The 16,437-nt window shown below is 37.3% G+C and overlaps 1 protein-coding gene across 1 annotated transcript; it reads right to left on the bottom strand.

Moving 5' to 3' along the window:
* Window positions 1–65: 65 nt before the first annotated feature.
* On the bottom strand, window positions 66–8,082 carry LOC135083010 (uncharacterized). Its single transcript, XM_063977773.1, has 5 exons — window positions 7,845–8,082; window positions 3,207–5,849; window positions 2,670–2,924; window positions 1,679–2,314; window positions 66–802 (listed from the first exon to the last, which is right to left on the bottom strand). Exons 1-5 carry the CDS (start codon window positions 8,080–8,082, stop codon window positions 597–599), a joined length of 3,978 nt encoding a protein of 1,325 aa, XP_063833843.1. The 3' UTR covers window positions 66–596.
* Window positions 8,083–16,437: the final 8,355 nt, after the last annotated feature.

Below are 16,437 nucleotides of genomic sequence, written 5' to 3'. Positions count from 1 at the left end.
TAGTAAATCTTACATCAATTCCGTTTGGTGTTTTTACTTGTAATCAATTTTTAATTAGGTCGCAATTGTGTATTGCAATAAATAATGAAAATATGTATATTTGCAATGAATTGTTTTATTAGATCAACAATATCCAATGCGTGTCAACAATTTTTAACTTAAACGTTATTCCTTCGTTTGGCATATTATAGACGGGAACGCTATATTATATGCAATTATATTGTGTGTATGAAGTACGAAGTTATGGAGAGCACTGAAACGATCCAGTACGTCAAGAGATTAGGCAGCGTGTATGTAGCAAAGGTACTGTTGATGATTTTTGACACCCCAAAACTAGTTCCCCAAAGACTTTCCCTGAACTATGGCCATAAAGTAATAAAACAAATTAACCAATCATCATATTGGTCTGAAGAGATTGCTTTTAACTATAAAAACTGTCAATTTTGTAAATAAATTACGATAAAAATCGACTGAAACTGTTCCCTTTGCAGTCAAAGATAGATTGACTATACCCAAATACAAGACAGGTCAGTATCAATCAATGATAATATAAATTGACAGCTTCTATTGAAGCAAACTGTGCCTAAAAGACTCGTTTAGCTGTTCCTAATAATTTCTATAGCAGCGATGAGCTTCTGCACCGACCGGCGTATGTTGGCCTCTTCTACTGAGAGGTTTTGTCTCTCAGCGAGCAGCGCTCGCGCCTGGTCGTTGTCATGTGACGCATTGCGCGTGACGTATGCGCTCTCCACTCGCAGTTCCGTGTTGCGCCGGTGCAGGTCCACTATCTCTTTCTTGCGCACTGGAAATGAGAGAGAAAGATGGTTGTTATTATGTTCCTTTGACTGACCAGTTTTCATTGCACTGCGATTTCATTAATATCATCTTTTTATTCGGAAATATGAAAAATTAAATTTTCGGCACGCGTCTGACATTCAAAAATTATTTATAAAACATTAGTTGTGTTGTGTCTTTAAATAAAAAATAGGCCACTGATAAAACAACGACGAAAAAATAAAATCTATTGAAATTCTAAATTGTAACGAAAATAGCAATACGAAACAGAAATGGAACAAGACCTTAATAATAAATCGACGCCAAAACCTATCTACCCGCGTTAAAAATGTGCACGAGCCTCGCCTGCTCCTGACTAAAAATTTGTGATTCATAAAATTGAAAAATTGAGAAATTATCGTCGTTGTTTATTTTAGTTTAGTGCAGTGGAAGAAATTAATGTTCCACTCCCAAGCTACAGAAGGACGCAGCAAAATTAATTAATCCTGGTAAGTCAAGCTTGTAATTTTTTAAATGTATGCGTTATTATGTGATTTTATGTTGTACCGTTGTACTTTTTCCCACTTAAATCATGTAATCGTATTCGAATTATACCGGACAATACCTTACCAAACTACAAAATACAATACCAAATCCTATAAGTATTACGAAAAGCGTTGGACGTTCGTGGACTCGTTATCCTCTTAAATATTTATGGAAGTTGTGGATTTATTCATAGAGGTAACTTAGTTCACTAACTCGTAGCAGTTTTCATTACGAAAATGCTTTTGATTTTTTTGTTATAACTACCTGCTGATTAGCTTCGTGAAGCGATTGTGAATGTACTTTATCTAGATAGACGGACATGGTTGTCTCTTATTTAAAGATTATTTGAATACCCTACCTATTTCGTACTGCTTGATGTTCCTCACGAGTTTCTTCAGCCCCGGCCAGAGCTCCTCCGCCTGGCAGCTGAAGTCCTTCGTCTTTGGTTCCTCCCCATCTTTGGACTCGGTTGCTCCCGCCGCCGAACTCTGCGGCTCATCCATAGACGTCGCCTGAGATGACTGCGCCAAGTCTTTCTCCTGCCTTGACTTTAACGACACTATCTTAGATATACAAGGTATGTTTATATCTACAAAATTTTTGCTCTTAATTCTGATCTGGGGTATTTGGATATTCTCGCTGTCGAAGCCAGGGTTGAGATCTCTCTTCCTGGCCTCTTGTCCAGTAAACACTTTAACGCTCCTATCCGCCATTTTGGAAAGCCTGTTTAGCTCGGAAAAGTTTTTATCGGCTAGAACTTTTATGCTCTCTCCTTCTTTTTCTGTAGTAGTGACTTCTAATCGCTTCTTGATCAAGTTGTTGTTCTCGTTGACGCATTTCTTTATTTCAGTGAGTAATTGGAGTTGTCCGTTTGGGTCTAAGTCTACTGGCCGCGGTTTTTTAAATACTTCTGCATCTTCAGCAGATGGATCCTCGGTGGGTCTATCTCGTCGTTTCCTCTCTTTCAGAATCTCGTGCCACACTCGTTCGTATCCTGGAATTTTACAATTTTACAGTTTATTATCATTGCCTTTGACATTGGGTTATTTAAAAGCTTGATGATGATGATGAGATGATGCTGGATGTTACGTATTTGCATCTAAGTCATTTATGTGATAACCAGATAACATTTCTTTAATCTTAGAGAGAAATTATATTGTAATTAAAATATTTTCGAGCCTTAAACTGCTTAGTTTGTTATACTTCTAGGTAAGTACCTAGCTAGATAAATACACATAAGGTGAAAGAAAGAAAGGTACATAATCCATAAGTTAGGTAAATAAATCCATAGTATGACTATCCATCCATTCACATAACTATCACAACTTCATTTCACTATGTCAACTCACTTTCCTTATAATGCGAAGGCACGGTCATCAGCCTCAGCTGTGACAGGAACCAATTTTTCTTGTACTTCTCCTCCGGGTTTTCCACGACTTCAGGGCCTTGCGTCTTCGAAGGAGGGGGGGCTGGCTTCGCGAACTCTGGTTGGCTCTCGGAGCTCTTGCTTTCGTGCGTTAGCCGGTCTATCCGACCAGCTGCTATGTACGCCGATGCTACTGAGTCCCGCCGCAGCATACGTTCTTGTTTGTCCATCTGTTTTTCTGTAACAGCAGTGCAATGATTGAATATCTCACATAGAAATCATTGTGGTAGATAGTTAGGTAAGAGTACTAAAACTGTAACAAGATTAAGTTAACCAATTGGATAGCTGATACTGTTAACCAACATTCCAAGACACAACTTTTTTTAAATACACTTTATTTCAAATCGAAATTGGTTTTCGATGTATTGCGATAATGATTTGGGACTGTTTATCATGGTAATGTTTATTAAAAATGTAGGTCCTTAGTCTTAACAATACTACATTATTTTGATAACTTTACCTTTGTACGCTTCTTTTGAGGCTAGTCGAAAACCAGATAAAAATGCCAGTTTTCCACTGCCAATTTTATCTTCTTTCTTCCGTTTGCCATACTTTATTATGATTTCATTATACTCCATTAATTCCTCTTCCCCGTATTCACTGTCGCTTTCGTTGTTTTCTTCTTCTAAACACGCTTTGGCTTTTAGCTCCTTGTAAATTTCAGCTTTCATTGTTTTTGCCGTTATAATATTGCTTTTCTCAGTTTTTTCTTGTACTTTCTTTTTTTCTTTTTCTTTATCTTTTTCATCAGTCTTTTGTTCTTTATTTGTTTCTCTATTGCTTAAATATTTCAGTCGCCTCAACCGTCTACGTTTTTCGTAAATATCTAAAGAACTTACTTCGTCTACCTTAACGCTTACAGTTTCTGTCGGAGGCCGCACGTTTGTGATCACTATAGTTGGTTGTAAATTCGAATCCATCTGGTACGGGCAAGCGATAAACAGTTTATCACTTGACTCTGGTGCCTCGACGGTCTGAACCAATTCATTCATATTTTGATTAGCGACAAACTTAGGAAATTCGGTTTCTATTTGAATATCGTAGTTAGGTTGATCCAATTGAATATCAGCATCTACTATCACTGGCAAATCGTATATTAATTGTGGATTCAAATTAATATTTTGATTGTTGGTTTCAATTATTGTAATGTCTGATTTAGTATTTTTATTTGATATTGGAGTCTGCGTAATATTGTTACTGGATTTTAATACGTGAGTATCTTTGTTAACTGCAGCATTTTGAGGTTTGACTGATTTTACTTTATTATTTGCATTATTAATACTTTTCTTTGCTGGTTGGATGAATTCGATATTTTTATTTTCATTGGGCGAGATCTTGTTTGGTTTGATACTCGTAGTGTTAGTATCAGTTCCTTGTGAGACTTTAGTGTTGTTACTCTTTATCATCATCAAGTTTGTTGGAAACTGGACGTTGCTCAAATATACAAAATTTTGTTGCACAACAGGTTGTAGAACTACATTTTTGGTCTCATTTTGAATAGGTTTTTCTAATCTTACTTTATTTTTCAAATCTTGCTCCTGCTGTGTTCCCTGCAATTTCTCCTTCACGACTATCTTGTTACCGTAAATTTGATTTTCGGTAATCAAGTTCTCAAAGTCATTCTCGTCACAGTTCTCCTGATGGAGTCTCTTCAGGGCTACGACCTTCGAAGACGATCCATTTTCGCTGACGAGCTCTTCTTTGCACTTCTTACTTTGGCTTGACAATCGTGAAGGAGCTTGCAGGTTTTTTGACTCGAAATTAGTTCTCTGTAGTAAAACCTGAGGGTTCGGTTGCTGTATCGTTAACAGCATCTTTGGATTTGTAGGATTCTTATTTTGTATGAACACAATTTGATTCTTCTGTTCGTTGAACGATAAGTCTGGTGGTTTATTTGAATAGTTTACCTTATTACTGTCAACGTTGACAGGATTAAATATTGGCCTCGTCATCAGGTTGGTGGGTTGAGGTGTAAACTGCGGAGAGGTGTCTTTCGCTTCATTTGTCATATCAATAGGATTTATATCAGGCTTCCGAAATTGAATTTCGGATTTATGTATAGCCTCCGCCGCATTGATCAACGTACTTATACTGTTATTAGGAGGTTTCGGCTCTACTGGTTCAGGCTCTTTTGCCGATTTAATGACTATGTTACTTTGAATTTCAACTCTTGGTCCATTGTCAGACTTTTGACTATGATACTGTTGACTCGCAGCCATTTTTTTGGTTATAGGATTTTGTAATACTGTATCTGAAGGTGTGCTGACACATTTCAAATCGATTTTGCTGATAGGAATGCTAGTTTTCAAACTAAACCTTTCAGCTGGTTTAATTTTAGATTCTTTGCTCGTAACTTGTGAAGGAATCGTCACCGTAGCCCCTGATCCTTGCGTTAGAGATGTTATGCTCATCTTGCACTCCGAAGATTGACCAGTATCTATTGACATGGACGAAGCTGGGATGATTTCAGGAGTGAAATGGTCTTCGAAATCAGTCTGAGCCTTCGGTGTTTTTACTGGTGTTGGAATCCTTGGAGGTTCATTAGCGGGTTTAACTTCCACTGTGTTTTTTTCCTCGATTGATGGTGGTGGTGGTGCTTCCTTGGCTGCTATTGTGGGGAATGGCACGAAGTCAGTTGGTGGTGGTTCAGGTGGTGTCAGCTGTAATGGTGCCTGATTGGGCTGGACAATGCCAGGATAGGACACTGGCTGGAAGGCGGAATACCCCGGGATGTTGTAGAGGTAGCTTCCAAAGTTAGGGTAAGGCTCCACCGGCTTGCTGGTGGTCGTCACGCTGGGACTAGGATTCGGGATCGAGGACGGTGATATTTTTGGGGAATGCAGTATTGGTTTCGGTGCGGGTAAAAAAGATGGTTTTTCGAGAAAAATGTTGGGCTCTTCTGAAACTTTGAAAGGTTCTGATGAAACTTTAAAGGGTTCTGTTGAAACTTTGAAGGGTTCTGTTGAAACTTTAAATGGTTCTGTTGAAACTTTGAAGGGTTCTGTTGGTTTGGGGACGGGGATGACGGGCTCTGCGGGCAGGGGCGGTCGCTCCGGCTCCGGCACGGGCGTCGTCAGTGCTGCGACCGGGATGCTCGGTCTAGCTGTGGACACAAAAGGAGTGAATTAAAAAAACATATTTAAGTTATTCTTTCTGATAAGGTTCTCTCTAATTTAATTAATTAGATCCCTCTCTGAAAATATTCGAACATGTGACATTGTTATTTCAAATAATTAAGTACGCAGCGTCAGTGATAATATTATTTTTAATAATTAAAATCTAAACGGGGTAGCAAATAATAATTTGAAGCAGAGCGTAAGCATCTTAAAAGCATTTACACTATCATGCTTATTGTCGGTGCTAACTACAATTTTGTTACGTCTTAACTTTAAACATATAAAATTACTTACGGTATGTACCAGAGATATTCTGAAAACTTAGGAATACTTATTTTTAGTTTAGGCATTGTTTTCTGGTTGCTAAATCTAGGCATTGATTTCTGGTTTGATATAAAGTGAGACTAGAACCCTTATTATTATTCTGTGCTAGAACTTGAAATGGACGTGTAAAAGGATTTTTTTATATGACATGTTCTTCGTACTTGCTTAGTTACTAAGTAGAACCTACCTATGTATTGCAATTTTCAGTAGAAGAATATAGATTGTGTCCCCTAAACCTGAGTTATCTAGCAGGTGGTTAGTTATGGGCTATTGCATCGAAGCAATAGCCCAGCTTCGAATCCTCAAAAGGCATTTTTTTTATAACCACCGAACATTTATGACTGCACCATTGATAATTTCAATGTCACCTAGGTATTTTCAATCATTCATCATAATAGTTCTGTTTATCTATAGGAAATATTGAAAGGAACATAGTTATTAAATCTACACTTGATTCTGTGCATTTGATTTTATAGCCTACCTTTTGACTTTTATTATCTTTCTTGATAACTTAAATAAGCTAATTAGGTATTTCGGGTCGATTATCGAAATCATAAAATAACAAGATCCACCAATAGGTAGATGTTGTTTAAACTTATTAGGAAATTGTTTTATCTTATCATTTTGTTTCGTTTTATCTATTACTTGATAAAGGAATTCAGACAGACCTGTTACAATAGTAAAAAATAGCAAAAAATCATTTTCCCATTTATTATTACTTGATAGATTAAAATAAAATTAGATTTTAAGCATTTAGTACAGGGATCGAACCTGAGACTAAACCATGTGATTTCATGTTTTTGCCTTTTGTCTTATTCAATACTTACGATTGCATACCTACTCATCCCATTCAACCAACAAAGTTCTCCGATCCAAGTGCCAAGGTATCTGGGTCCTGCAGCTTCTTAATCTTCAGTTCCAAAGTGTCTACTATTATAATTTTGTCCCTGCGACACAATTATAAACTTCTGCAGGATTCATAGTTTTTTCCATTGTATCGTGTACCTTGTGTGCATTACCCCAGCAAAATTTTCATAAGATTTACTACACCAAATAAATTATTATTATTATTTATGTAGGTAGGGTAGTCGGTCTAACGTAATTCTCCTCCTTAAGTTTTATGTCTGTGTCTGACTCTAAATAGATTGATTTTTTTCTACAAATTACAAGTAGCTAAGAGGAAAGTAGATATGTTATCTATCCTAAAATATGTGTTCGTTCGTTTCTGCCAAATGACGTCCACTGCTGGACAAAGGCCTCCGCCAAGGATTTCCACAATGACCGGGCAACAAAATTAGGTATGTGTAGCAGTGTGTAGTTTCATATTATTTTCTCACTGTCAATCAATCATGGTATTTTCTATAACTGATTAGGCTAGCTAGCTAGTCAAGTTGGAATAATAACTACTTCAATGTTACAGTAATATTGCCACTATATTAACTTCAACATTATCTTATGCTGATACCGTTTATTTGTTAATACAAAAGTAATAAAAACTTATCACGTAGATGCGATGCCGAAGAAGAATCCGCCCACAAAGCCTACAGAGAAGCAGCTATTCTTCTTCACGAATTGCATGACCCTGTCCACCCAGGCCTGGCTCTGTCCCGCGACTTCTCTCACTCTGTCCCAGTTCACATTGATGTAACCCAGCTCACTGGCGAAATGCAGCAGAATCACGCCTCCTCCTAGCCCAAAGGCTGCTACTTTTCCCACTCTGATGACCGAAACCCCGGCCACCCATCCGCTTAACGTCCCAAAGACGAGGTTCCTGCTGGATCTGTTATTTGTGATTCTGTCTAAGGTCAGGTCGAAGTAGGATCTGCTTTCCCGGGGCTTGATGTCCTCGTGCTTTGAGATGTCGCGTAAATTGATGTCCGGGATTGGTCTAGCCATTCGAAGGCATGCCTTTTGTTGTGGTTTTTGAGGACTGTGTTTTGTGTGTGACACTGACAGAATTGACATAGACTTTTGAGTAGGCGTATATTAAAAAAGTTTTTATTTTAGATTTTTAGTTCTGCTTCAAACGAGTCTCTACGCGTGTGCAGTGTGTGCACTGCCTTAGCTATTTTTTTAGAATAGAGACTTCTTTACTTGCTTTTTCCTTTCTCATATGTTGATACAACAGGGAATCGAACCCGGTTATGCGTTCAAAGAGACTGTCAGCGCCTCTGGGCAATAACAGTTACATAATGTGGTCACCTAGGCGATCGAAACTAGAATAGACTTTATATCTTCCCTCGTGTAACATGTCCCTCACAGAAGGGGCAGGTTACTCCTGCGAGGCTTAAACCTAAAAAGTGTAGTGTACAGATTTTGATCCAAATCTGTGGTGTAGTGTGTAATCTAAGCATGGCTAATGAGTTTGTTTGTCCTTTTTGTTTTCTGAATATTTAATACTCTAAAAATATTGAAACAAAGCTTCTTGGATATCAAAATATCTCTGGTTTTGATTAGACTAAAAATACTACAACAGCTCAAACTATTTCACCATCTCTCTCCTGACCAAATAAAAAAGAGAAACAAATATATCTTTTGGTTTCGACTACTGAATTACTCGTGTCATTGCATAGGTATTATTTCACTTAAAGAAACGAGACTGAAGTATAAAACTAATCTGCCATGTATTCAGTGTTGTCTCATAGAGATTTGCAATAAAATGCCGGTATGTTTTGACCAGACAACTATTTGTGAGAGTCGATAGAGTTTTGATAAGATAGATCCGAAAATTATAAGAATCTAATCTATTTGCTTTATACCTTCGGTAACGAAGGAAAACCTCGTCTTTTTTTCAAAAATTTTAACCTAAATTAGGTACTGAATAGATAGGAAAATCTATTTGTAATAGAAGCAAAAATCGAGATAAGGTTTTCACTCGCTACGAAAGATATAAAATAACGAACTGATTTACCTAACATCTGTTTACCATACCAGCAGTCTCTAAAGCCCGGTCCGTGAGCACGTAGAATTTTGTCCAATGACCCCTAGCTACCCATTCTTATCGCTCGCGCGTAATTATATTGCTGTCGCGACTGTGCGACTGGCGCCCGCAGTGAGTGTGCGAGCGCGATAGCAACATAATTACGCGCGAGCGATAAGGATGGGTAGCTTGGGGTCATTGGACAAAATTCTACGTGCTCACGGATCAGACTTTAGAAGAGAGCATTTTATAAAGTGCTTATTATAAAGTTGTCTTGTCGACCGAACTCACATTCTCCTCCTGTATCTATTTCTGAAATGCCACACGTACACAAACGCTAACTACAGCTAGCTGAAGCGTGGGGGGAGGGGAAACATAAAATAAAAAAACCGACCCACCGGCCGCATGCAAAATGAATTCCATTGAATGTATTTCAACAAAATCATCATTTTCCTTTCACTTGTTAGGTATTGTCCATATCGCATCTAACTATTAAATATAATATTTACACTGACACTTCCGTTTAAATGCTGCTCGCGAATCAGAAACAAATGAAAACATGAAAAATATTGAACACCTATTAGAAGCTAGAAATTAATAATAACTATCTAAGTTAACGTATAAAGAGGTTTTTTTGTTATAAAATTTGGATTTTATACACATGTTCGAATATGCGACCGCTCGGGCAATACTGCCGCCGCCTGTGGCTCGTACAACAAACACTTCAGCAACTTGTATGGCCAAATATTGCTGTCATACTTACACCGAATTAGCCCAACTCTGCACTAATCGCCACTTTATATCATCTTCAAACAAAATGGCATGCTATAGAATGACATTTAATCCAAAATTAGGTTCATCTTGGCTTAAAGAACGTGACACATTTACTTTTCCATTCAAAAGTTAGTGTATGGGAGCTACATGGTCATACACGTTGCTGTAATGTTGTTTACCGCTGTCCCAAGCTGGCGAGTCCCGGCGATCTCCACAGTCGACTGACGAAACATCTGATTAAGCAGTTTCCCCAATCGAAAGTGCATTTTTACACCTAAATTTATATATTTTCATTAAATATCAGCGTGACCTATCTAAACGTCTGCACCAGGCAGATGAAACCCTCCGTTTTGATCGGTACAGTACAGTAACGCTACATTTGGTGTTCGTTGGGTGTGCACCGACACAGTACAAAGGTGCTCAGTAAGTCGTCCCCAAGTTTTAAGTCTACACGAATCTGTGGTCACTTTTTATGCCAATTTAATGCGGTATAATAATACAAGACAGTGTTGAGATTCGAAAACATTTGCTGGAGATTTGGAATGCTTTATAAAAACATGAAGTTAATAACTGATCACCAATTAGTGAATATTAACTAATATAATAATATTTGTTACTAATTTGTAGAAGTTCTAGCAATTGACAGTATAATAGATTCGTAAATACATGATATATTTACATTAAACAAAAACAGAGAGAAGTAACCGAGATAACAATAAACATAACAAGAATAATACAAATATAACAGGGTTATATTGCACAGATGTAATGGTCAGTCGAGTAAGCAGATAAATATCAAAAATGTGACTTACTGACACCTTTGTACTGTGTTCACAAAACAAATAAGAATACAGTAGGAACATTACAGTCGATTGTTTATATTAAACGTGCCCGTCTCTGTCTAATATACGGCGCCTGAGAGAGACAGAAATAGCAAAGTACATTGGAAACTTTGGCTTACTTGTGAAAACTAAGCATAGTGTGTAATTGTATTCACTGTACTTCTACTTAAAATTAAACTATTTTACAACGATACAGTGACGAAAGCGTTAGAACTGTTTTAATTTAAATATTTATAGGCGTTTCTCAGGCTAACTATACTGATTTATTTGTACTAAGCCAAAATTTCCGTTAATGTCATAATGAACACAGCTTTATGAACAATGAGATACATTCTCAAACTGCAAATCGATCTGTCATCCTTTTTCAACATTTGCTATATGAAAAGGACGGCAATACTGTCGAATTACACTTACAATGCGACCACAACTACCTTCATGCTGTCACCACTTGCCAAATAAATCTATAGTTATGTAATTGTATCCCTTAATTATTCCTGTAGTTCCATTTTGTTACATTCCATATAGTTTTGGTCGCACCGAGAGATTGTACCTCAAAATTCACTATCAGTCGCCATCGGATAAGTTTTTCAAGACTAAATCCACCCAAAATAACTTCAAACTTTCAAAGTTCGCGGTCAAAAGTGTTGTTTCACAGTTAACCCTTTTGTCTGATGCTCTTACGCCCGTATTCACAAACATTACTATGAGATCTCACAGTGCGTGTGGACGCACAGGGTGACATAAAAAACAAACACAGAGCTCTATTCAACGCTGTTCGTTCGATTTGCTGCTTCACTTAAGCAAGCATCGTTTGTGAATACGGGGCGTTAGAATTTATTGTGGCCATCTCATTTTGAACTCTATTGATATGAAATACAAATATCCTTTCCTTTCGATTAAACGGTCAAAGACACCTGTGCGACTCAAAAGATATCGTCAAGACTGCTCGTGCATTAAAAAGATTAATTAATAATTAATTAAGTTCAGGCCGCTCTCACCATCGTGACAAAGTCTTTGTTTCGTCATGCAGTTGTCATTTTACTAATAAACGTTACTTTCATGTCTGTGCGAATAGTCAAATGACATTTGGCAGTGATTTTTTTCTTATAGAAATTTTATCACCGAAAAAAAATTTCTGGGTAATGAGTTATTGATACTGATCCTATTTATGCAAAAAAAAGTCAAATAAAGTTACTCAAAATTTTATCCCAAAATTGGTAATTTATGGACACACGCGTCGCTAGTACTATTTACGTAAGATAATGTAACATTTATTAGAACTCAAAATTACTTGAAGTTAGCTAAGTATGTAATAATAACACTGGAAGCGTGGTCGAGGCGTGAGCGAGACAGACAGATCGGGGCAATATGCGAGCGCGTACGACTACTCTAGCGAGCAGCGGAGTGCCCCAGCTGTGACGTGTAAAATACGGACTAAAGAAAATTAAAAAAAATAACTATATGAAAAAAAAAATTTTTACTTCAAATTTTTCACACATTTCTATACAGGGTGTCCCAAAAACAATGGATAACCCTGTAACCATCGATAGGCCTCGCCATGGTCTCCCTAACGTCCAATTTTGACCCCAGTAAAAATATCACCGTTTTCAAGATTTTTAAGTTTTTGTGCATTTTTAGAAAATTGCCACCTGCGATTACTTTTTCTCATGCCATTTCTACAAATGAGGATACTTTTCAATCTAGTTTTTTTCCTTATCACAAGGGATAGTTGGGCTATTAAATGAAAAGATTAAAGTTCAACAAACTAGTTTAAAAGTATGAAAATTTTAAGAAATTGCAGAGAAGAAGGAAAAATTAATTCATTGTCTTGCACTTTTGATCAGCCACCGTGTAAAAAAAATGTAGGAAGACCATCGTGCCCATTACCTTAAAAACTTCCTTGGTTAATTGAGAGTCTAAAAAGATGTCACAAGCCTATGTATTCTGTATTATTTTTATCTAATGGCTACTTGAATAGCAACTAGTATCAAAACTGCAAAAATGAGTTTTTATCGTAATAGTTAAACTAGGACTGCATAGTGGCATTAAATACAAATGGATAATTTTTAGCGTAGGAATTTTAATAAAGCAACATTTTATCATCATCATCATCATCATTTCAGCCATAGGACGTCCACTGCTGAACATAGGCCTGTACCCCAATGATTTTCATAATGACCGCTTGGTAGCGGCCTGCATCCAGCACCTTCCTGCTTACCTTTATGAGGTCGTCGGTCCACTTTGTAGGTGGACGTCCTACGATGCGCTTTCCGGTACGTAGCCTCCACTTTAACCCAGCCGCCTCAGTTCTGCAAACTACTGTGCCCTGCCCATTGCCACTTCAACTTGCTGATCCATCGAGCTATGTCAGCGACTTTAGTTCGTTTACGGATCTTCTAATTTCTGATACGATTTCGTAAAGAAACCCGAGCATAGCCCCTTCCATAGCACGCTGTCTAAAATATCCACGTTTCCGAGCCGTGTATTATCACGGGTCATCTGTCTATAGGCACATTTATAAGGTTTAAAACAAAAATTAAGTAATCACAAAAACGCAGAACGGACGGCCAATGGGGCAACAGGTTTCAAGTGGAGGCTACGTACCGGAAAGCGCATCGTAGGACGTCCACCTACAAAGTGGACCGACGACCTCATAAAGGTAAGCAGGAAGGTGCTAAATGCAGGCCGCTACCAAGCGGTCATTATGAAAATCATTGGGGTACAGGCCTTTGTTCAGCAGTGGACGTCCTATGGCTGAAATGATGATGATGATAAAATGTTGCTTTATTAAAATTCCTACGCTAAAAATTATCCATTTGTATTTAATGCCACTATGCAGTCCTAGTTTAACTATTACGAGAAAAACTCATTTTTGCAGTTTTGATACTAGTTGCTATTCAAGTAGCCATAAGATAAAAATAATACAGAATACATAGGCTTGTGATATCTTTTTAGAATCTCAATTAACCAAGGAAGTTTTTAAGGTAATGGGCACGATGGTCTTCCTACATTTTTTTTACACGGTGGCTGATCAAAAGTGCAAGACAATGAATTAATTTTTCCTTCTTCTCTGCAATTTCTTAAAATTTTCATACTTTTAAACTATTTTGTTGAACTTTAATCTTTTCATTTGATAGCCCAACTATCCCTTGTGATAAGGAAAAAAACTAGATTGAAAAGTATCCTCATTTGCAGAAATGGCATGAGAAAAAGTAATCGCAGGTGGCAATTTCCTAAAAATGCACAAAAACTTAAAAATCTTGAAAACGGTGATATTTTTATTGGGGTCAAAATTGGACGTTAGGGAGACCATGGCGAGGCCTATCGATGGTTACAGGGTTATCCATTGTTTTTGGGACACCCTGTATAACATGTTAAAAAAATTTCGGTGATAAAAATGTAGTGGTGTATACGTTTATTAATAAATGAGCAAGTTCTTAATTTAATTTAAGGCTGTCCGTGAAGTTAGCGATAAGAAAAAGTCTTCATCGAAAAACGATCGATTCAAAAAATCCTTTTGAAAAATATTGCTTTCAAATTGAAAGATTTTAAGTCAAATTCTTTGGAATATGTCCAAATTGTATGAGGTAGTATCGTCGTTGATACTTCGCGTTGTTCACGCGATTTTAGTTCTAAATGACATCGCGATGAGTTTCATAAGAGTTGGCATGGAGTATGGCAATTATAGAACTTATATACAGGTTGGTAAGATTGAGTATCTATTACAAGTGATTTATTTGGGATTATTTGAAAAATAACTCTATAAAACCTCTGTTAAAGTTTCACATTTTAACAAAACGTGTCACAGAAGAGTCAGCAATTCCAGTTTATTGATTCGTAATAATTATTACGTAAAAACTTATTATTAATCGTGCCAACTCTTAACGAAACGTCATGCGAAGTCATTGTAACATTTATTGCACATTATAATAGGTGCATGTCCCGCCATAGCGACGACTGTGACGTCATTGGTTCTTTTACATGTACGTTATATAGGGTGAACAACATCTTATAGTATACAATATGCTTTTAAATTGTATTTGGTTGTATAATTTAAGGCTAGCCAGTAGGTTTAGTTGACGAACTTCCTAAATTAATTTAGAACTGTTTAAATAAAGTTCAACATTAATTGAGGAAACTTTTGGCTAGTTTATATCCAATTTTGTTGTACACCCTATATAAATTAATACGATATACGGTGGATAGTCTTCTTATTACAAAAGGCGACAATTGATTGGTTTTGACAGGGCCACAGAAAGTCTTGATCTGTTATGTAATACTTATTTAAAAACACACAGATGTCGTTTTAACGTGATACATTGGTTCTATGACTTAGTCATATTAGGAACGGTGACATATCAATTCGCTCGGTGTCGTTTGAGGTACAATTATAACTGAAATATTAAAAAATATTTTCCATTGATTTATTTATAAATATTTAAGCTTAGATGGACTAGGCCCGGCTGAATCGACCTTCAAAATGAGATTCAACATTTGAATCCATTTTTGATTGAAGATTCACAACGAAGTGTGATTGGGTAGTTGATATCATTTACCAATAATTCTAAGACTTCATTTCTCAAAAAGAAGATTATGTATTTTAAGTTTTCAATAATCTGTAGGAGAAGAATAAAATGCTATTATTTTAAGAAGTATCTTTTGTATTACCTTTAACAAAAAAAAATGATTTATTGTTTGATTAAAAGCCTTAAAATTATTGGTTAACGCCATCAGCTGTCCGTCACACGGGCGCGTCTCAGCACAGTACAAAACACGAATGGCAACAAGCGGTTACGCACTACGCCCCATCTGTTTCCGATCTATAAAAATACGGTATAGATAGACATAGAACTACTGAAGAACTGTGGTAGTTTATGTTCTAGATCTGATTTCTGTCATCCAATTTCTCCAGTTACCAGATGTCCTAGGTGAAGGACAAACTTCTACGAAACGGGAAATATCAAGTAGTCGTATACAGCCGTTATATTTTATTTGATATTTTTAGGGGTAGGTCATGTCAAGCTACTTCCCATAGCAGTTTGGTTCATTCATTCTGGGACACCCTGTATGATAGCGGGCTATGTAGTCGCGTATGACACATGTCACGTGAAATATCGCGTCGCATCGCATCGCTTTGTCGTTCACCTAGAACAACAGTATTCTAGATCCAGCTCATGGGACCCTAAGGCCCGATTCGACTAAACTTTTACCCGAGAATAACTCCTGGTATAACTGGCACATTGACAGTTTCTGTATGGGAAATATGTCGAAACTGACGATTTATTCTGAGATTAATATTTACTCTTGTTTGGTCGAATCCACCCTAAGTCGCATGAGACCGCGGTAACGACTTCTATTGTCTCAGTTCTGGTGCTTGACTATGTGTCGTATTATCGGACGTAGCACGTGACCGCTCGGCCAGTTGTCCGCGCACTGTGCGCGGCGCTTGCGAGTGCATTAATCCGCCAGCGACGACGATCAGCGAGCGGTCAGCGCGATTCTAAAACCAGCCTAAGCGGTCGCATGAGACCGGAGTAATACTTCTATTGCGTCTCAATTCGCTGGTACTTGAAGGGCAATAGTCAAATGGCAATGCCAGATTTTGTATGGAAGGTGGCGTCTTTTTTTTTTTCGCGCGGCCATCGACCAAGCTTTGTTCTTTGATTACAAAATAGTGTAATAAACCAAACTTACTATGACATGTATACCTCTAAA

The sequence above is a fragment of the Ostrinia nubilalis genome, chromosome 22 (assembly GCF_963855985.1).
Source record: "Ostrinia nubilalis chromosome 22, ilOstNubi1.1, whole genome shotgun sequence".
In the NCBI taxonomy this organism is placed as follows: domain Eukaryota; kingdom Metazoa; phylum Arthropoda; class Insecta; order Lepidoptera; family Crambidae; genus Ostrinia; species Ostrinia nubilalis.
Note: the sequence above shows the minus strand (reverse complement) of the source record. Positions and strands in the feature narration are given on the sequence as shown.